Genomic DNA, 23432 nt, shown 5'->3' with positions numbered 1-23432 from the left:
GGCTCATGCTGATTCTTTATTTCATGAACTTAAAACATTGAAAGTTTTTGATTTGAATATTATTCAAGTAGCAGTAATTATGTTTAAATATATTCATGACCAACTTCCATCGTCGTTTGATAACAAGTTTAGATTTAATACTTCTGTCCATTCGTACCCTACTCGTATATGTAGAAATTTCCATCTTTTGAATCCCAAATTATTAGTGACACATAAATCTATAAGACATTCGGGTCCGGACATTTGGAATAATCTCCCGGACAATATAAAGTCCTGCTCAAGTATTTATTCTTTGAAAGCTTCACTGAAACGATATTTGATACAATCATATTCTCCAAACCAATCAAGATAACAAATATTTGTGGTAAATGGTATCAATTTTTTGTCAATCTCTACTTTCTTCCTTCAACTGCATCTTGCACTCACACCTGGAACTGCACTGCACCCACCTGATTACTTTCCTCCAAGAGGGTTGTGTCGTTGGATAGTCATTTTATGAGGCCTCCATCCATTTCAAGCTTAATCGCTTACGATGGTGGTCTCCTGCATTCAATGATCTATGTTGTTTACTGAAAAATACTGTACATTTTATTTTATGTTTCTGTGAATCTACATTGCTCAGTGCAATCACCATGTGTATCTATTTGTGTACTGTTATCGATCTATTTCACTGCACTTGCTATTCTTTGTCTTTGCACTTTATGAAATTTGTATTCAAATTGTATCTGATTGAATGCAGAAATAAAAACAAACAATTTTACATAATCTGAGCACACTTTAATCTTGTCAGTCCCGCTGCCAGACGGCATGCATGTAATGTCAGTGGCTTTTCAAGTCGGGATCTTGAAATGACGGGGTTACAGAATATTGAGGTCTGCTGCAGCTGCAGCTGTTGATTTTAGGGCAGATGCGGTGTTTGAGATGTAAAATTCTAGTGTCTTCTCGCACACTGGTTTTTAAGGTGTAATTCATGGCAGGTGTTCAGAGGAGTAGGATGGATTGTCTAATGAAAGGGTCTGTAGATCTGAAACAGACTACGGTGTGAACCAAAGATAGTAAAAACAGGTTGGACCGCAATGGGATGGAATGTGATAATATTGACTTCTATGAGTTTGATATGATGCGAGTTATTCTGAATTCATTAATTTCATTTGACAAATTTATTTCCTTGATGTCACAGAAAGGAATCAAAGTGTAAATTACCACGTGATATCAGGTATACAATATATTCTCTGAAAATGAAATGCAGAAAATCGAAATCAATACATAGAGCAAGTAGCTACAGCACAACTGTATTCAGATTTCAGCTCTCGAGACAAACAATACCTGTAATAAATCGTACACGTTTTATGAGACTTGCTTCGACAGATGACGGTAAAGAAAGAAAGGGAAAGATTTACTGCTTTTATTCAATAAGGATAGGATGGAGGGAAGGACTTTGACAATTTGCATTATCCAGTATTAAAGATACACGTGACAAGCCTCACAGCTTCTGATTCTGAGTACTGCACCTTCATCAACATTGAGGGTGATTTAACTTGTTTCGGGAACGTTTTTTTTTTTTTTCTCTCTCTCTCTCTCTCTGTGATGGTCATGAAATATGACGAATCCCAAATTTTTATTGCAGCTCAGTTTTTAGGCAGCATTGATTTATGCACCGGAGACCACTGGCTTGCCATCATTGTTGATACGTAAAATTATGAATTGAAACGGAAGTTTACATGACATCGATTCATCTGGATTTGTGTATGTGGATGGGACCAATAGACTTATACCAGCTTCTTACTATAGGTGCAATGCGTATCATTTTACGTGCAGAGGGCCTACATGTATTTGCCAATTATTGAGACCATTATCTCATTTTACCATTCAATTTATGGAATGACTTTGTATGTTTGTTACATTTTTTATCAAAAAATGTAATTAATAATCTACGACACCTAGCTTCAAGAGTTCCAAATCACACGAGCGCACACAAACACATTATGTGCGTTCACGTGAGTGCACGTCACATGCACACATACACACACACACACACACACACACACACATACACACACACACACATACACACACACATAAATACACTCACAAGCATTTGATATTGATACAGTAATGTATTAAACAAATCCGAAACTGTAAGATTCATATAACAAAGAAGTTTATTGTAATAGTATTTTCTTCATATTTACAGTGAGATATCTTATTAATTTACAAATAGTCTTTTAAAATTCTCTCAATAATCATGGACAGCTATAAACACTTGGTCGCATTGGCATTCCAAGAATATTGCCACATTATCTCAGCATCCTGGACAGACAATTCAAAATTTACAAAAGCAACCAAAAAGTGATGTATAGTACACCTCAAGTTAAAAAAGAAAAAGATATCGTAAAAAAGCGTGATAATATTACAAGACTCACAAAATCATGTACCCTATAAGACTCCAACTCTCCTGCTTTCGACAGGAGCTCTCCCGCCGAAAGCCCGTTTTTGCAGAATCTCCCGTTCTCCCGCTTGAGATTTAATTTCTCCCGCTTGAAATGATTTCTTACTTAATTTCATTGTATGTTGAAAAATAAGCCTTAAATAGCGCGAGAGAGCATTTAGAACCCAAGACTGCAAAGGACTTTGTCGTGGATACGCGCAAGTTGGAGTTTCCCGTTTGCTATAAAGTTTCAGGCAGGAGAATCTCCAGATCAGAAGGTGCTTGGGGTTGGAGTCTCAGTATAAAGCACATTTTCTCCTGTAGTCACTCCAGTTAATTTCATATTGCTTTTTCCTTACAGGGATGACTTCATATTAATAAAAATCCATGCCACATCATATCCTTCAGAATCTGTAAGATGTGTAGTGTTTACAAGAACACCACAGGGGAAAAGCACACAGGCGACTTATATTCTTCATTTCAGGAGTCAAATTCTTTGGTGATGTCCATTCTAGCTTTCAAGAAGGCCCTCTCCAAGCAATGCTCCTACACACTTCCCATTCTTTGTCATACAGCTTGTCTTAACAGTGCCAACCTGAAATACAGTAAGGAGGAATAGCTTGCATGTCTGAATCTTCTTCACCAATGACTTGAAAATAGTATTTGGTGTTTGTCAAAGAGAAAAAGGAGATTTAAATAATGAATCCCCCTCTCAGCAAAACAGTAACTAAGCCTTGCAAATAAACATGGTAGCTAAGAACGGGACATATGAGGAAATGGTCATGTATCAAGTAACTCTTTTAGTCATGTTGGAAATAATGTCACACACACAGTCAATCCGACTTCAGGCTGGTGGTCCTCAAAGGGATAAATGAACAAAAACCTACAATTCGCTTTTAGAAGTCTTGTGGGCGATGCAGTGAGCAGCGTCCAATATCATGCTAACCACATTCTGCAAAAACTCAATAGCAATTTGAATTAGACAAAAGCCCTTGTGAAACCACAGTGCCATGCCAAAGAAGCACTTGAATGTACTGGAAGTAGTTGTATGTCACTCTTCAGCAGATGGGGAAGAAATTAGTACACTCTTTGGTACAGCAGTTTCACTTTCTGGATCATATGAAATTTTAACCACACTCGTTGGAATTCAATGGAAGCAATGCAATCTTGTCAAGTGACTTTCAAGTTAGATAAAGCTGGCAGTGTGCATTAAAGTCATTACACTGACAAACAAAACAATCAACACCAAGTCTCCAACCTCACACATATCACCAGGAAATATCTTCACTATACTACACGTGCAGTCGTTTCCTTGATGAAATTTGAATTTTAGAGTATCAAATCTTGATGAGATAATTTTTATTCATACAAGCATTTCTCTTATATATTTTACGGCAGTTTAACACAAGGAGTGCACAATTATTTGGTTTGTTTTGTTCGTTTTTTCATCTTTGGTATATTTTCCTTCCCTTTTTGGTGCCTTTTTTCCCCTTAGTGTGTATCAGCAACTCTTTGCAGAAAGTTGCCTACAGATTTACACAAAACTTCAGGTCAGGTCAGAAAAGGTGAAGGAATGATCACTTTCTGGTGGCAACCTGACTCGCCCCCTGAATCCTGGATTTTTTTCAAAGGATCACAGATCAATAAATTCAGCACTAGCACCTATTTTTGTGGGCTAGCTTGTCTGCACAGATGATTAAAACTGCCACCAAGACAGTAATTTGCCAGCAATTACCTAAGTACATTTGTCTACAACAAAGTTTAATAAGTTATGACAAGACTAAGAGTAAACTTGGAGGGATTTGAACAGATATGAGGAACATATGATTAATTTTTGGTGATCTACATCAGCACATGACACCAGGAAAATATATCTTTTCATGATAAATGCTCACTATATATCAAATAAGTTACTATTGACCCACAAAAGCATGCCTCTTCAAACAAAACGAGAGGTTATCACTATGTTAAAGCTTCACTGCTTTTAATAGATGTATTTGTTTGTTTGCCTCTTCATAACTTAATACAGGCAACCCTATTACAGTGTATCATGAAGTTCTCTGGACTGTCAGTTTTCTGTCAGTATATCAAAATATCTAACCAATCAAACAAAGTTTACAAAGATATCTCGGTGATAATTCGGGCATTATCATCATCCTTGCTACAATGTGAGTGCACTGTATCCAGGAAGTCGTGAACAAACAAGGAGAAAACCTTTTGAAAGATCAGCATCAACTCACCAACAAGTACAAAATTTGCATTGACTTGCATGACAAGGGGGAAGGGGGGGGGGGGTGGGGAAAGGGGCTGTCTTGATCTGCAAGTTTCAGTTCACTGTGCACTCACCAAGTATTGAGATTTTATACAGATCTACTACAGTTAATCTCATCCCCCATCCCCCTTTACTTTACTTTATCTACAATACATGACTGGTAACTTGTATGTGTAATATTTTGCTATTATGCACTACTGCAGTTGCAAGAGTAAATATAAATATCTTGGCTACATTGTGGATGATGAGGTTTGCATCATATTGCATTCCCGTCTACAAAATTCATCCCCAAGGCTTATAAATGATCCTCAGTGTTTCAAATCACTATACATTGCAGCACACTTGGCTCAAAAGGGAAAAAGTAATTATTTTAAGAAAGGACCACAAAGCAAACATATTGCCTCCACAGTAGTACTAATTAGGGAAAAGGTTCTAGAAAAATAGCCATATTAAATAGATAATCAGGTAATTGCCCATTGTACATCAATTATTATGCTGTTTTAATAACAAAAGCACGACATGAGACAACTAAGTCTGCCTTTCATAAAATGACCAATAAAAAGGGCAGTAAGAACATTTCCAATAATTTCTTATCATCGTTATCATTGTTATTATCATTACCATCATTGTCATCATTACATAGTTTGCAAACCACCACAGACAACTCACAATGAAAGCTAACTTTGACATATAATTGTCTGCATCAGGTTCAAATAGATTAGGTCTTCATGAAATTTCTGCACAGGCAATATGATATTAGTATACAGGGATGTAAAAATGCAACACATTGCCCAGGCGTTTAAAATAAGAAACCACTCCACGTCATAATTTTTGACTTCAATAAACAGAGTAATGTCAAACAAACAAATCAGTAGATTTTTTCATTTAAAATCACCCGAGAAATCTGGATCTTTTTGTCAATGAAGAGCATATCGGTCTCACCAAAACATGAAAGTCTGGAACTTTTTCAGGCAGCTGCACAACATCTTTGGAACAGTCTACCCAGTCAGTTATGCTGGTGACCTACTCTTCATATTTTTCCATCATTCCTCAACGTCCAAATAATAATGACCATTTTAAACTGGACACTTCTCAAATGCTTTCACTGCACTGTGGTTTACTTCTGTTTGAGTTTAACCATACCTTCAATGGCGGAAACTGTAATTTACTTATTAACAATCAGTGATGTAGAGGCCTGTGGCATTTGTTAAGACTGTACATTACATTGGACTCTCCCTGAAACTTTACCGAAATAACTTAAACTTTTTATAATAGATGAAATTCATCATGGTTCCTCATACTTCTGGCTTTTCAATCCCTGAAATATCCCAACTTCAATAAAATTGGGTATTTTTCTATTGGTGTATACCAGATGGTACATTATTGGTGGAGATGAAAATTGGGCTGTAAGTTTTTGCAAGATACCAAGAAAACACTTATGAAATAGTACAGATCCTACCATTTTAAGAGGAATTTAAAGTTTATTTGATAAAAATTGCATTTGGAATAGCTGAAACATCCACAAACATTGTAAAACAAAACGATCATAATAAAAGGTGGGTCCCACACTTTGATGGGGTCACTCTGTTTTGGATATCTTGGCCGAATTCAAAAACAAATTTTCATCAAATGAACACTGAATCCCTCTTGGAATTACATGCTCTTTCATAGATCATAAGATGTTTCTCACTATCTCGCCAAAAAATGATAAAAACCTGAAGTTAAGTCTCAACCAAAACTATACGATCCCTTTAATCTGGTTCATTCACCTCTGAATGTCTGCTAGATATATTTCTTGCCAATCGGCACTATTATAATAGATCTGGAAACTGACTACCAGGTACCATGAATAAGGATTTCTCAATCCCTCCTACACCTCGAGTCCCCACGACCTTACCTTTTACACTGAAGCACAGTATTACGGGAGAGCTCAGTAACTTGCTATTACATTAACTGAATACTAAGAGAAAAGGATGGCAAGTTGCATTGTAAGTACCTTAGCACATAAGGGTTATCAAAAAAGTTTGGTATTGAAAAAAAAAAAAAAAAGGAGAGAAAATGGTCCACCATGCAAGGACAAACACTACATGTTAGGTGGCAGGTAGGGCATCTCTTCAGCTGCTTGGTGGTCCAGCAGTGATGTCGTAGTACTAGTGTGTCCAAGACAAAGCAGGGTACTGGCTGTGGTGTCACTCGTCATTTACCTGTATAAGCCCTGAGGATTCACTGTGACAAAGACAGGTAGAGGAATACTGCCATGTCAATACTGTGTTTCTATATTCACTGATACAAGATCACGCTGTCACCTTGTCGAGCGTGTGTAGGCCTATGTTGCTTGCTTTCTTTCTCCGACAAAGTAAAACATTCAGTTCTTGCATGATTCACATAAAACTGTGATTGTTTACTCCACATTCAGCAAGGGAGTCGAAAACAGGGAGAACAATTCAAGAAGAGGGCATTGCACTTCCATTAATAAAATCCTTAAGGGTTAAATGCACATGCTCTGACATAATGCATTCAAAACACAAGCATGTCAATTATTCTATAAACACACATGTGCGATGGATGGTAAGGATGATTGCATGTCCTCTGCCCAGGAATGTGGGCTATTTGTGGTTTTGAGTGTTGTTGGCAGGTTTTTTTTTTTTTTAATATATCAATGAGAGGGTAATACCCCCATTCCGCAGAGATTTTCTTTCATCTGTCACTCGTCGGAAGCAAAGATTATCGCTTCCAGCCACCCATCAATGTGTATCGAAATGCAGTCCGATGGATGCGACTTGTGTTGATCGACTATCAGGTCAGTGTCAGACATGTCTGGCGGTGATCCAATGAAGGATTATCGTCCGATGCGGATCACCAGCGATATGTCTGACACTCATCTGACAGTCGACCAAACGACACAGATTCAACAGACTGTGATGCGATACACTTCGGTGGGTGGTCAGAAGAAATAAATTTTGCTTCTGATGAGTGACCGATGAGAAAAAAAAATCACTCTGGAGTTGGGGAACAAGAGATGACATGGGGTACAGGAAGGCAGTTTACACTTCAATCATGTACATTGTACACTTTGCATTTCCATCTTTTCAGAATTTTGATGAGTGTTACTCTTTGGAAAAAGACCAGCTTGTGTGTAACACACCACTAACCACATTAGAGCTCAAATGACACTTATCATTTATCTAATATAACATACTAGGTAGCACAATAACAAGGTATACATCTGCAAAATGTCACAAACATTGCCACCAATACAACAAAACAGACAAAAATAAAGAATGTGCTTTCAGGGATGCCAACCTTCCAAAGAGCACTCGAATATTTTGAGAGCTGATGATGCACATTTTTGGTGGCTAAACAGTTTTATTCTTATGGTATCATCTTTTTGCCAAAGGACAAGTTTAGTAATTAATGTTATTTGGGGGGAGAACAAATTTTCCATGAAACCCGCAGGGTTGTTGGCAAAAGAGCATAAAAAAAAACAGGAAAAAAGTAGCAAAAGTTGGAATATCTGCACATTGTAATGAAATTATGTCACTGAAAATCTCTCAGTTCCCTGCACAGACCTGATACAATTAGATCCATTGTAAAGATAAACATACGAAATAACAATACAGATACAACGTTTATATATACTTCAATCATATGCTAGCATGCAAGGTGATAAAAACAGTGCAGTGAATTAAGTGCATGCTGGAATGTTTTAGAATGACAGGCATGAAAATGGTATGAGAAAACAATGCATGTACTTTTTCCCAGAGATATTAGTGATTAACTTCTGGAACAAGAATATTATTCTGTATAAGAAACGTGATTGTTAGAACTACATTGATGTACAAGGGATTTAAATTGCAAAGTCAAATGAATCACACACTAGTTAGGGAAGGGATATCAAAAGAGAATCCCACCACATAAAGTCCGATTCTGCTGAAACCACAAATGTAGAATGGTGCCAGTCACTCCCTATCCACTCTTATGCAACACCTATTAAAAAAGAATGTAGCAATCTGATTTGTCGATTGCCCATCACGTGACATTTAGTTAAAAATTCCATCGCACGCTGTGCCTGTCAGCTGAGCAAATTTTGTTCAAGCAAAAATGGATAGCGCATGGCTGACGTCACCCATTTCCATTGACTCCCGTGTTATACTCTTGATTGACTCAAAGTTTTTGTTCCATCACACGGCTCTGATGTTACAACAAACAAACATTTGCCATGCACACTCAACAATTACAAGCGTGCTTACAAGCGCATACTTTTGTCACTCATTTTTTAAAACAACTTTATCCGATCCTGGCAATCGGCTTCACTTCTCGGTGAAAGATGAGGCTGCACTATTCAACTCAGCTTTGCCTCATTGAATAGAGCGCCTCTATCTTTCACATCATGCAAAATCTTGTGCTATCACACTCGTGACCATTCACTATCTGTATATTAACATTTCAAGCGCCCAGCAGCAACAAAATAAGAGCTATCAACTACAGGGCCCCGTTTTATCAAAAGATAAAATTGATTTTAAATCTCCTTACCACACAGCCTGCCACAGACGTACACTTGAAATCAACTTAATAATCAATTTTAACTCTTTATAAAACAGGACTCTGGTTTATTTACTTTACAGTCTTTTCCTCAAGGGGAGAGGAAGTCACTTTAAGTGCGAAATTATCTGGCAATGAGAGTTTCAACACAAAGAATGTTTAAATAATACCAGCATGATAATCATGGAATACCATGAACATCTCACGAGACCCTCCAATCTACACTATGCCAATCACAACCTCACAGTCAAGAAAAAAAAAATTGATATTGCGATCTTGTCGCAAAATGTAAAATTGCGGTCTCTTTCAAATCAAATTTTCCCCCGCTATCTTCGCAGCAGAATTTGTATTGTTACCAATTTACCTACCTACCTTTTCCTCGGGCCGGCCATCTTTTCAAGCAATGCTTACAATGGCGGCCCTCTGCATTATCACTTCTTAAATATAATATTGTTATTGTAATCCCAGCTGCATAGACATGCATACTGTAATATCATTAATTTCCTTTTATATCGTTGTTTATGCAAGTCAAACGACTCTTTTTCAAATATACTTTGTATGTCTCCCATGTTCACACTTATTCAATCTATGTATATATTGATTTGCAGAAAATAAAGTATCTATCAAACAAACAAACAAAACAAATGACCTACTCCTAAACTAACTCTTCTCCAAAATTTTAAATCTGTGAATTTGTAACTCTTGGTTTTTCTGAAGTTTGTTGCCACAGTGTTTTAGACAGACCTATCATGTTTTAATACCTAATGTTCTGTATATGCTTGACTGCATCTTCACCTTTTTCCCTACCGCTCTGCAGCTGGGTTTGGTAAAGATGGGATAAATTGCAAAATACGGATTACCAAAACTTTAGACAGACTTATCATGTTTTAATATCTAATGTTTTGTATATGCTTAACTGCATCTTCACCTTTTTCCCTACCACTCTGCAGCTGGTTTTTGGTAAAGATGGGATAAATTGCAAATACCAAATTAGGAAAACACTGTTTTCTTCATATAGCTCTTGTACCATTCGGTCACTTAAAATAACCATCTATACAATTCTATAATTAGAACTTAAACTTTCAGTCCAATTCTGAAGCTCTCAGGGGAATACCTACATCAATCAGGAATGCCAACTGAAGAACATCTTATTTCTTGTTTCCAATTCTTTGTTTCATGTACATGATTTATGGCGCATTCTTGTTGCTGTTCTGCAATTTCATGGGAGAAGCAATAAAATGTTAACTAAGCGTATTCTGGTGCCCTGGAAATCTATCTTGGCACCTCTTGTGCCTGTCCAAATAAATAAAATATAAATATGTTACTGAAAAAATGAAAAGAAAACAAAATCCCTCTGGCTGTGAGGCATTTTATTTTTAGTTCCATGTCATTAGCATACTGCATATGCCCATCCTCCCATAAAAGATGAAATAAAATGAAATATGGTAATGCTGGAAAGGCATGCATATTTTCCTATACACAGAAGTAATTTTTCTAGAAGAATATTTGTACATACACATGTGCACACAAGAAAAACGATACAAGATATCTAATACATAAGAATATTCGGCATGCTTATCAAAACAGAATCACACAGACGTAACAACACATACATATTTCAAGTGAAAGAGAGGGATATATTATATACATATCTTTCATATTCTATCTTTCTGTTAACTTTCAGTTCTCAAAGCACCTCCTAGTCACGTCAAAAAGAAAACCTAAATGATTCATGATCTTAAATTTGAAGGAGCTTGTGATGTTATTCAAACCAACACTAGAGATAATTGCATTTAGTGGGATGTGGAGTGGCTAGAGATATTTAAGTGAGTTAAAGGGGAAGGCTAGTAACTGATCAGTGGGAATCAGTGGAAATGCTGGGAGATGATTGTTCCAATCCTTATGGGATTCATTCAAGAGTTCATTGTATATCTATTGTTGTGTGAAAATGATTTGCTTCAGAACGGTCTCATATTCAAGTAATGTACAGATTAATGCTCCGTCACTGACCAGGGACGCTAACCTGGAAGCATTAAACTGCACATTACTTGAATATGAGACCATTCTCAAGCAAATCATTTTCACACAACAATAGATATACAATGAACTCTTGAATGAATCCCATAAGGATGGGAACAATCATCTCCCAGCATTTCCACTGATTCCCACTGATCAGTTACTAGCCTTCCCCTTTAAGGAGTGTCATGTCTACGAAAAAGCCCTTGAACCCTTTGTGCACTTTATAACATTCAGGCATATTGACATTCTGGGAGGTTATCAATCTATAATATGCAATGTTTTAGGGCACTTCAAGTTGTTACAGAATTTTTCCTTGCCTAATGAGCCACATTGATTATACTGCCCTCACAGGTCAGTCTATGTACATGCAACTCTCACTCAGTTTGGCTCAGTAACAGTAGGAGCATTTTAAAACAATATCGTAATTCCACTTTGCATTAGGGCAGAAAAAGGTCCTTTGCAGTAATATGTGTGCTGATTTTTACATTCACTGGTATGCATCTGTGATCAAATAATTATTCATGCAACCCTTATAAATGGTGCTTGCCAGTACATCCACCTGACAACAATAGATTAATTACAACCCAACATTTGGCAAATTAAAATTTGTTCAATGCATTCAATGCGAACAAAAAATGAAATGACATTTCCCCATGTGTTAATTGAGTGGGTCATTCTGGCCACCTGGTCTAGACAAGTTCATCCTTTGTTTGAACAGTAATTCCTTTAATTGTTACATGAGGCAAGCTTAGCGCTGTGTTACTTGGGAAACAATCCTAACCAACTGAGGGAGAAAATAAGACAGGTCATTTGGTAAATGTGCACATGAGCTAATTTTACATAATCCTGTTGTGATGCTACCCATGGAACAATGTAATTCTCAGTCATCTCCATTATGTTGCCCTACATCTTACACTTGTGGTTAGACATCTTGGTACAAGACTTACAACTTTTCTCTTTTTTTTTTAAAGAATTTCTGGTGTATTGTATCAATGAATTCACAAAGAGAAAGACTAACTGAAATCACAAATTGAATGAGAAAGTTACTATTTATCTCTATTTCCTACTAATAGCTATTCTTTTTTTCCGGGGGAGGGGGGGGGGGACTATGATTTATCATCATGTTACCCAATATTTTCTCAGAACAGTAATATATATAGTCACAACCACATACGCAGATTAGTGAGGTAATACACTCTATTTATCAGAATGTGGGTGTGCCAAAAGAAAAAGGTCTCTTCATATCATATGATCTGTCAGTTACACTGAGTCAGCACTTATGATTTTCTATGAGTAGTTTAATAATCTCTAATTCCAAAGTATTCTAAAATACTTTGGATGTAAATGTGAGAGTGGGAAGGCAATATAAGTAGATCCCATCCAAGTGCAATCCCACTTTTGTAATACTCAATGAGACTGACAGTACTGTTTGGCAGACAGATATTTAGATTGATGATTCTTTCACTTTCTCCTCTGTATCTGGTTTTACCAACACTTTCACTTTTCAGGTGTGAGTTTCTTGAGTTTGTCTCCCTCTACAAATTAAATTTGATAAGATCGCAACTGCTGATCTGTAAATTAACAAACATGTCAGAAAAAAAGGAACCAGTGGGACTCGAACCTATCATCTACGTTCACTTTTATGTCAGGCTGAGCACTGGGTACAGTTTTCTTTAAGATCAATGTTTTATCACTTGATCCACATCTTTTTTCATTCTTTTCTTTTCCTTCTTGATTCTACATCAATAGAATTTTGTCCAAGTAAATGATACTTGGCAAAGTATACCAGTAAGTTCAAACATTTACTTTCAATACCTTCAACTTGGAAAGACAAGACCACTCCCTGGTATATTTTCTTTGTGAGAAAAAGAGAGAGAGAAAAAAAAGAGTGCTTTGTGTATAAATGCCACTTCGAAAGAGACTTATTCGGGGGGGAAGTCTACCAGAATGTTTCAAGCATAAGAGCAGTGAAACCATTTCACCTGTTGCTTGCATGTGGTGAATGCATCAAAGAAAGGCTGAGAATTGACAAGAATTTGTAATAAAGATATCACTTCTTAAATCTTGTACCCAGGAACAAAAATTAGGGTATACAGAAGCTTTCTCTGAATAATGACTGTGCAATCTACCAAATTTGTTGCGAAGATGTCACCTGGTATCTTCAAGAAAGCAGGGCATTTAAGAATAACCCAAAGAAGAATTTAGGGTTCTTTCCTTTCTACTATAAAAGTCCAATATCATAAAAGAGTCCACATTGTGGTATTGCACTAACTATTACTGGAACTTATGAACAATGACAACAAGAATGCTTTTGACAAAATAATCTGATCCTAGCATAATCAGACCAATGAAACAAAGGGTGTGAGATTTACAGGATTATCCAAAATGGAAGCCAGTGGTGAGAGCTTTTGTTCAGCATAATATCATCTCACAAGCTTCATTCAGGAAGTAAATTGCATGTCTATATCTTAATATGTTGAACATTTGACTCACTCTGTGTTTCCAAAGATTTCTGGAGATGATGAACTCTTAAATCTTCAGGAGAGTCATGGGATTTGTATGAAATCACTGTCACTATGTACAAATTTCAGTAATGCCTGATACAAATGTTGAATGAATTTGTTTAAAAATATTCTAAGAAATTTTTATGAAACCATAATTTTCTCCTTGCTGCACTTTTCATATTGCAATGATATCTGTTTGAATACTATTTGCAAGGAAATAAATTTTTCCTGTGACAGTCACATCTAAGAAAAAGAAAAAATAAAACTTGTTACACCCATCAATGTAAATTGAATTAAAACCAAACTACACCCACAGAGGACAAGTTTGTTAGGTGTAAATCTGAAATCATTTTCACTTCATACATTATGTAGATCTACTTTGTTTGTGTGTTTTATAATTACATTTCCTTTTCTCATTTCATGTCCATGTTATAGTTCTCTGTTTTGCATTTCTCTTGTTTTGTAATCACAGCATAACTGATCTAAAGATTATCACAACCTAGATAGAATAAAAACACTGATGTTCTCTGTCACCTACTCCACTACCAGAAGATTGTCTTAAAAGCATTATCGTCGCTGGGGCAAAAGACCTCGTATCTACAAAATATCAAATGTTCAGGATAGCAAAAAAAAACATGGCGGCCAATGCACTGTAGCGAATGGAATAGCCTTTCCTTTGACATGCCTTGGTGGCTTCACTTTTGGGGGTAAGACAGCTAGGATTTGGCCAGGACATCACTTAACCCATTATTTGACCATCAATCCAAAAAAGTCATTTTCACCAAAATTTCAGATACAAGGTCTTGTCACCCCAGCGACGATATATATATATTTACACGAAAATATTCTACTGTTCTATTATAATGTTAGATCACCAACATATATACAAACCCAGGAGCCACAGAAGAACAAGTTAATAGCTGTTATTACACGAACGACAGCAGCACAGTGAGCAGCACAGTGGACAATGCCGTGTTTACTTTGGACATTCACACATGGACACAAACTTACAAGTTGGCTCCTACGCCACGGCAGCAGCCTCATCAGAAGCTGCCCGTTTCGGGGTCAGAGTATGGACTCGTGGCACGCTGTGTCCCTGTTACAGGAGGAAATGTGGAGTAAGATAGGGGCGGAGCCTTCCGTCTTTGGGTTAGAAGAGTTAGGTGACAGAAAGTGGTGGAAAAGAAACAAAAGAAAACAGAAGGAAACAAATATGATACATGGATGCACTGTTAAAAGAGAAAGCACTGTCTAATTAGAAGGAGGTAAATGCCAAGAATAAAGGTAAACATAACTGAACATGTGCTAGAGGTAAAGACTGCATTAAAGCATGACAGCCCTGTGGTTACTCATATAGATGGTGTTATCAGAAGGAACATAATTCTTTGAAAGTCAAACAAAATCAGCTGATGATATTAAAGGAGAGAAAGAGAACACAGAAAGTTTTCTGCATGACTGGAAGACAAGACAGGAAATAAAATACGAGGAAACAAATCTGGAGGAAAAGATGCTGGATGAGGAGAGAAGTCATATCACACGGAATAGATTCCACACAATGAAATGATGATAAAAGGAACTGATGTCAAATATTTCTCAACTAATATAAAGAAAAAGAAAACAATGGCAGTTGAACGTGCCAAGTGCCAAAAGAAAAAGTTAAGCACACAATGCATATCACATGATTTCTTCTTTTTTTTGTAGTAACAGCATAAAACACCAAAGAAAAATTATAAGAAGCAAAGTAGAGAACAAGATAAACTGTGTAAACACAGAGATAGCATCATAATGGGACAGAGTAACAAATTAAATGTACATGGGTAAAACACAGGTTACCCAAACACAATCATATTCAATTTTTAAGCATTGTCAAATTCTCTAATGTAATCCTTCAGTTGGAGGAAAAGAAATGCATGCAGACACACATAAACACACACACAGAGAAAAACACACTACTGACACACCACTCATTCAAAATCATATTATGTGTATAAACATGACATGCACAAAGTCTACAAATTTCGAAGACAAATAACACTGCCTGGGCAGAGAAGACGACCACTAGGCAGAGCATTGTGGGATAGTGAAAAGGAGTCTTAGACTTCCCATGTTTCTAATACTGGTAGCTTCCCATGTTTCTAATACTGGTAGCTTCCCATGTTTCTAATACTGGTAGCTCCCCATGTTTCTAATACTGGTAGCTTCCCATGTTTCTAATACTGGTAGCTTCCCATGTTTCTATTACTGGTAGCTTCCCATGTTTCTATTACTGGTAGCTTCCCATGTTTCTAATACTGGTAGCTTCCCATGTTTCTAATACTGGTAGCTTCCCGTGTTTCTATTACTGGTAGCTTCCCGTGTTTCTAATACTGGTAGCTTCCCATGTTTCTATTACTGGTAGCTTCCCATGTTTCTAATACTGGTAGCTTCCCATGTTTCTAATACTGGTAGCTTCCCATGTTTCTATTACTGGTAGCTTCCCATGTTTCTAATACTGGTAGCTTCCCATGTTTCTAATACTGGTAGTTCTGTGATACACCCATATCTTCAATCTATGGTAGAATTTTGCACTCTGGCCCACAATGGGTCCTACTTAGGTATTGTACTAGAGCTGTAAATTATGATCACATCTATTAATCCCTTACACATTGATAAACTTCACAGAAACTTGCTACAGTGGCAATGTAATCATAATTTAGCATTAAGTTGATAACCTCTGCACAATTCCCCATAGTATATACCCCTTCACACAGGTAACTACAAAACAATCCAAAAGTAATGCCATATACTGTATAAGCTGTTATTTTTGCATACAGGCATTTTTGCAAGTGAGGAGATCACAGACATTTTCGTGTGATGTTGAAACAAAACAAAAAGCCTCTAATACCAATACCATTACCACAGCAGCATGCAACATAACTAAACAATTGCTCTTCTACAGAATTCAGTCACAACATTTATATGTTGGTCATGTGACTTGGTCTGTCACTGAAATGCTTCTAGTTATGCAAGTTTACTACAAGAAGATTGAGGACACCTGAAAATTAGAAAAGGTATATTATATTATTTATGGAAACACAAATTGGCCAACAATGACTTGATTTTCATGCTCACAAATAAAAGGAATCTGCATAAAGAGCAAAACAAAATTACCTGATTTTAGAATATGCTGAAAAAGCATCAAATGTAGCATAGGGGATCAAAGGATTCCAAGGAAAAATAACAAGGCTCCAATGAAACAGGTAAAAAAGGCTTACACATCTAAAAAAAACTAACTTGTCATGTTATAAGCTGAAAAGTTGATTTTATCTGCTAACTACTTTTTGATTAGATAAAAATATGTTTTCCCTCATGAGCATCAGTAGGGCAAGAAAATGTGCAAGAAATGTTCAGCAACATTTTTTTTTTTCTTGCCAGTTGAATCTGTGCCAAAATGAACGGTGAAATCAGCAAGAAGTTGAAATAGTGTTCATAGTGGTAGTAATCACAGATATTAAGTGATAAGAAAAGTTGAGGTAAATACAGCCAATATAGAAGTGGTAGTCAGAGATATGGTGGTGGTAGTGCCAGCAGTTCTGGTGCAAATGACTTGTATAATCTATTAATTTGTAGAAAAACTAAAGTAATCTATCAATACCTATCGTATGTGTTCCTTTGGGGTGACAGGAAGAAAGTTTAATTGAAGATAAAGGCATTCAAAAATACATGAAACAGAAAGAATCAGAATTAGAAATATTGCCAGTGTATCTACATGTGGTTGCTTCACATAAATAAACTTTAAGAAATAAAAATTAAATAAAGGCTGCGAGGAGATTTGCTGAGACAGTGCACACGAAAAGTCAGGTGTAGAAATGCCACAAAATTAAGAGTAATTTTTGCTGGTTTATCGTAAATTGTGATTATCTGCATGTAAGAGTGAGAGGATGGCGATGATGTGGCTAAGTTCTTCCTACTACGACATATATGTTTTGCTTATTCCTTAAGGGGAGGAACCACCATCATTATGGGGGACACTTCCCTTTGTAGTTTTCTTTTATGGCCATGGCACGGAGCTCTCCACTTTAATAATTGCATAGGATTGGTGGGAATAGATTCTCCCATGAATAAGTGTACCAAGTTGGTATATATTTCTATTACATGCCGAGGGAAACACTTATTCCAAATCCTATCAAATAATCAGAAATGCCTCAAATAAATTGCACACCATTATACTGCTGTTTCCACTGTTCTGTCAGTATGGGGCCATTTTCTATATAAATCTTGAAGTAATTTTACATAGGATCATTTTGTTTGATGTTTTCTCCTTCAACTTAAAGATATTTGTAAATTAACAGTAACTGATGGGGAAATATCAAACATTTTATAGGTAGCATGACAGCTAAACCTTGAAAAATAAAGGAGGTCAGCTCTTTCTATTCTCAACCCACTAAATGTTATCAACTTCCTTTTCCTTTCACACAGAATACCGATGAATAGAAATGTATTTAGTGAGATAAAGGAATATGCCATACATTGCTTCCATCTATCAGAAGTATACACCAGTTGAAACCCAAGAGGACAATAAGCATATCAGTAGAAGGAAAGGAACAACCTTTTCCTTCTGAGTGTTTTAGTTGTTACTATAATTATGATGGTAGTAGTACTTCTTACAACAGCTGTATTTCCTTTATGATGCATGATACAGAGGAAGGTCAAAGACTGAATTTCCATGGGCCAAGTCAGACTGCATGTTATTTCTGATAATGACAGGTAGAGGTATATTTAATTTCATCTTCTTCTTTTTTCTCTCCCAAATCAGAAAGGAAAAACCATTGCAGGTCTTGTGAAAAGAATAATAGGGCATAGTATGTTTGCAGCATTCAAACTAAAAATTGCAAAACAGTCACACCACACTTTGACAGTGCACGCTAATATACAATGTAATATGATCTCGAAAAGTCAATGTGAGCAAAGTAGACCCCAAATATCATAGGTTGATACCAAACTAGGTTTCACAATGACATTACCCGGTTTCCTGCAGGAATACTGTGCACCTTCAAGAGGGAAATTTTGTTTCCGGGGAAAAATGACAAACAAACAAGAAGATAAGAAAAAAAAATATCTTTATATGTGATGGTGTGACAAATAAATTCATGCCATACATACGACGTGTACACACATACATACACACAGACACACATGCATGTAATACATACATACATCCATACAACCATTAGCTGTCTTTACCATGTCATACAAAGCAGATATCTCCATACAAACATACAGGACACACTTCACTGCTTCCCGCTCACAAAAAACCCAAAAAACAAACAAAAAATCAGACACAGCCAAGTTTAAGCCCTATGCAAACATAAATGGGACAATGATAATATGGCATGAGTCTTTGTCGGCTGAATAGTGAATGTGCCATGTATCTTGCATATTCAAGAGTGGTTAAAATCCACAATCAAAAATAAAAAATGAAACACAATATTGTTAACCCATTTCCATGAGCAAGTTTAGCAGTTTTCATCCTTGGAGATGATGCAAAAACACTAATAAATTTCAATATTTCTTTCTCTTTTTCTTTATAATGCTCTTCCATTACACCATCAAATCACAAATTTAAATAAGAATAGGCACCTACAACTGTATCCCCCCCCCCCCCCCCCCCCCCCCCCCCTTTCCCGGTCATCACCCACACCAAAAAAAAAAAAAAAAAAAAAAAAAAAAAAAACAGAAACAAAAGCAAAAAACAAACAAAACAACAATGATATCTCAAATTGAATCACACACACTCACACATTACACCTGCAGACACAAACTACAGCACTGTGACTGCATTATCCTGATTAATGGAAAAAGGAAGTTCTACAGCTTTTCCCCAATAGTGAAATATTGTTTGAGCACTTCATTCCTCAGAACAAGTTAACATAGGTGGAGCGGTGCACAAGAATGAGTTAGCACACAGTTTTTGATCACACACAGTCACTCTCTATAAAATATTAGCCTCTTCATGAATTGAAAACCAAATTGAAAAAAGAAAGAAACTGCGCATATGATCCATGCCATTTTATAGTTTGAACTCCAGAGTTAATCTCACCAAAACTGAGGGGGAAGGGTATCAGAGAGTAAGAAAGACACAAACAGGCCTGAGATGAGGTTTGTCTTTCCTAGATACGTACCCTTCTTGATCGGAGGGACAACTATTCAGGGGTGAGTAGGCGGGGTCTCTCCTGGTACACAGCTTCCTGACTTCTTTGTAAACTTGCCGCACCATCATCTGTGAGTGAGAATAGAAGGAGTGGCAGAGATTCAGAGGATGAAAGAGATAAAAATGTTCAGAATATTTTAAAAACCCACACAATTTTCATGGTTGACTAAAGACAAGAAGAACTTTGACTCTACCATTAAAAAAGAAAGGGAAAAAAGTCTCTATGTGTGGAATGTCAGCCAAGACCTGCAATGTACTCCAGTAGTGACAATCTTCATGTGATTTATTTTTCCAGCAAGGTCATGTTGTTATCAATACATACTTTTCATAACATGTTCAATGTTTTGCCCATCAGTACATCAGTCATGCTGAAATGTTTGCAAGCAACAAATTTCACATATTTTGAAAAATTCAAAACACAGTACTTCTTTCACATCATGCAAAAAGCTGGGAAAATGTCACATTTTGAAATATACAGGGATGATATTGAGGTTGTTGAAATAAATGGAAATCAAAATTTTCGAGTGATTTTGATACATGGAAAAAAAGCAAATTGTGTATAGAACTCTACTTGAGAAAATAGTCAGAAATCAGATTTAAATCTACAGAATATCATGCCTGAATATATTGTATTTCACGTCAGCAGCGTTTCAGGTGCACAACCTCAACAGGAGTACTAGACATGTGACCAAACTTACCAGTGCACCCAATATCTCTGCTGCAGCCAGCATCAGGAAGACCTTATACCAACCAGTGGCATCATTGTTGGGGTTGAGAATACCAGTGAGAAGGGGACCCACTGCTGCCCCTATTGTCCCAGTACCATCTATGATGGCTGATACTGTGGCCAGGGCCTTGGCATTGCCCTTTATTGATGGATGTGTGCCCTGTTCACATGTGAAAAGAAAAAAGAAAATAAATATCGACACTCATTATTCATACCATATTAATGAGATTCAGTTCTTAGAAGTGCATAAATCAATAAAACAGTTTCTATGCATGTATATAACAAATAAAAATCATGCAAAAATTTCAGTATTCATATAGAAGTAAATATCTATCTCAGAACTACAATAGTTTTGTAGGTTTTCAATAGTAACTGCTACGTGTTGGGAAAAGAAATATCAACTGTACACTCTGAAAATGCATTTTTGTTATGAAGTGAGAATATTTTAGTCATGATAAAAAGAGAAAAATTAGATACCGGGTACGATTACTACATATGCGCTCTGGTGATGCCTACTGCACAGTAATTTCGCATTATCAGAAGGGAAGTACACGAGTGAGTCGCAAAAATTTGACTATGTGTGTTGCGCATGGGTGTGTGAGATTTGATTTGACTGGATTTGATTTCTGATTTTTTTTTTCAGACATAAATGAGCTACAAAGTAAATTGAACAAACTAACTGAGCACAGTATAATTTGAATCTGACAGTTTAGATAAATGATAAACTCAAACATTCAACATTTTTTCTAACAAAATGCAAAATGAAAACAAGCGGGCATTATTTTATGCATAGACATTTATGCAAACATACGATCCCCTGTATCTGTCATTTAAAAGACAAATTAAGCAATTTTGGATATAACAGAAATACAGGAGACCATCATAAGCAAATGCTTGACGAGGACAATGGCCTCAGAAATGATTGTCTAAACAGTACAACATACTAAGAATATAATATTCAAGTCACCACTCACTGAGATCAACTCATTCTTTTGCAAGTGGCATATGGTCAGCATGCAGACACAACCACTAGTGACTGATAGTGTACACTTTTATGTGATCCATTGAATTGAAAATTGATATGTACATTTGTATTCTAAAACAAAAGAAAGGACACTTGATAATGCTGCATTCACCTTTATAGAATAAAGTATTTTTCTTACAATACTGGACACACAACTGAATGCTTCCTCGCTGTTTTGAAGGATATTTAATTGTTTGCTTCAGTCAATGGTGATCAATGCATTTCAACTTAAAATATACAAATGCTCTGTTTATCACGGTTATGTAGTTTCTACCATAATCAATGTTATTAGTCAAATACCTCTGAATCATTGTAAAAATTGGTCTTACCAAATCTGCGGACACTGCTGTCGTTATGAGTGCATATGGGCCATTCACAAAGAATCCAGTGATGGCCATTAATGCTGCAGAGAGAGAGAGAGAGAGAAAAAAAAAGAAAATGACAAAACAAAAAGAAACCGTAAAGAACAAAGTTACATATGTAATCATTTGTACATTCTTCTTCAAACAGAATTTTCAAAGCCCAAGCAAATTTCAGACAAATGAAGAATGGTCTTTCAGGAAGAAAAAGTATAACAAATATTTCTATGTAGGTGACAGCCACTGCACTAACTACAAGCATATCAGAATGATCAGGTGAATGTTTTTCTGTCCAACCAAATTAACAAAAGTCATTCAAGCAGCACCCCCTTACATGTAAATGACCACTTTCTGATTAGCCATTTTGATTTAAAGTGCTCTTTAATCTAAATATTACCAAATAATCCACTTTTTTTTGTAATTGTCCGATGTAGTTCACAAGACATTGCACAAACTGTCTTATGCATTAACAGAGCTTCTTCCTTTCCCCGTAGTTTTTGTTCTGTCGTGACCATTGTCAAATATGCCAGCCGTCAAATTTGGATATTGATTACCACAGTGGCCAAGATGTGGATCAAAAACCTAACCCTGTGTGTGCTGTGAGTGCTGGGGCCTGTCTTATAAAGACTTGTGATAGAAATCAATCACAAGTTTTGTGTGTGCTGCAATGCAAGTTGTGATTGATTTGGGGACTTGTGATTGATTTGAAGGCTTTATAAGACGGGGCCTTGATTGACAAAGAAACCCCCACAGCATTGTACACACTGTCCAAAGTCCATGGCACAGAAAGGGGTAAGTGAGTGCACCAGGGCCCTGTTTTATGAAGAGTTAAAATTGATTATAAAGTTGATTTCTATCATACGTCTATGGCAGTCTGTGTGTTAAGGAAATTTAAAATTGATTACATCTTTTGATAAAACAGGGCCCAGGTTTCTTGCAAGGCACTCAAACACCTTCCATTGTATTTTTCAAGTACTACAGGTAATGCTACGGTGCTCATGCATGAAACATAGATTTAATAGGAGGCTGCCAGTACACAATAGGAGCCGACTCCAGCACGACCGCAAGGTTCAGCGAGAGATTTTGAAAGAAATGAAATTGGGACACTGAGGCATTATGATTCTGTCATGTGCATGATACACCTCCTCAATTGAGCAGGCTCTGTAAACAGTGAATACAGTACTCTGTTTTGTCATGGTTCTATCACATTCCTTGCTCTGCACGTATGAGGTGTAGAGTGCCTTCAGTACATATGTGACCGTGCACCACAAAACGAACAAAAAGTCGCACCTCTTGATTTTAAGTGAGGACGCCAAAAAGGTGAAATGGGTCAATCAAGTCAATCTTGAGTTTTTCATATTTTCTGA

The 23432-nt window shown here is 36.6% G+C and overlaps 1 protein-coding gene across 1 annotated transcript in view; it reads right to left on the bottom strand.

The window, feature by feature from the left end:
* Nucleotides 1-6268: 6268 nt before the first annotated feature.
* LOC139713729 (glucose-6-phosphate exchanger SLC37A2-like) overlaps nt 6269-23432 on the bottom strand; it is a 42451-nt gene continuing 25287 nt past the window's right edge. The window contains exons 13-17 of the mRNA XM_071625434.1: nt 22036-22109; nt 20654-20842; nt 19927-20024; nt 14777-14908; nt 6269-6926 (exon numbers count right to left, since the gene is read on the bottom strand). Coding sequence (XP_071481535.1) covers nt 14809-14908; nt 19927-20024; nt 20654-20842; nt 22036-22109 — 461 coding nt within the window. The 3' untranslated portion in view covers nt 6269-6926; nt 14777-14808. The remainder of the gene's footprint in view (nt 6927-14776; nt 14909-19926; nt 20025-20653; nt 20843-22035; nt 22110-23432) is intronic.

Source organism: Diadema antillarum, unplaced genomic scaffold, assembly GCF_040938485.1.
Source record: "Diadema antillarum isolate AM-2024a unplaced genomic scaffold, OU_Dant_1.0 seq00002039_RagTag, whole genome shotgun sequence".
NCBI lineage: Eukaryota > Metazoa > Echinodermata > Echinoidea > Diadematoida > Diadematidae > Diadema > Diadema antillarum.
Note: the sequence above shows the minus strand (reverse complement) of the source record. Positions and strands in the feature narration are given on the sequence as shown.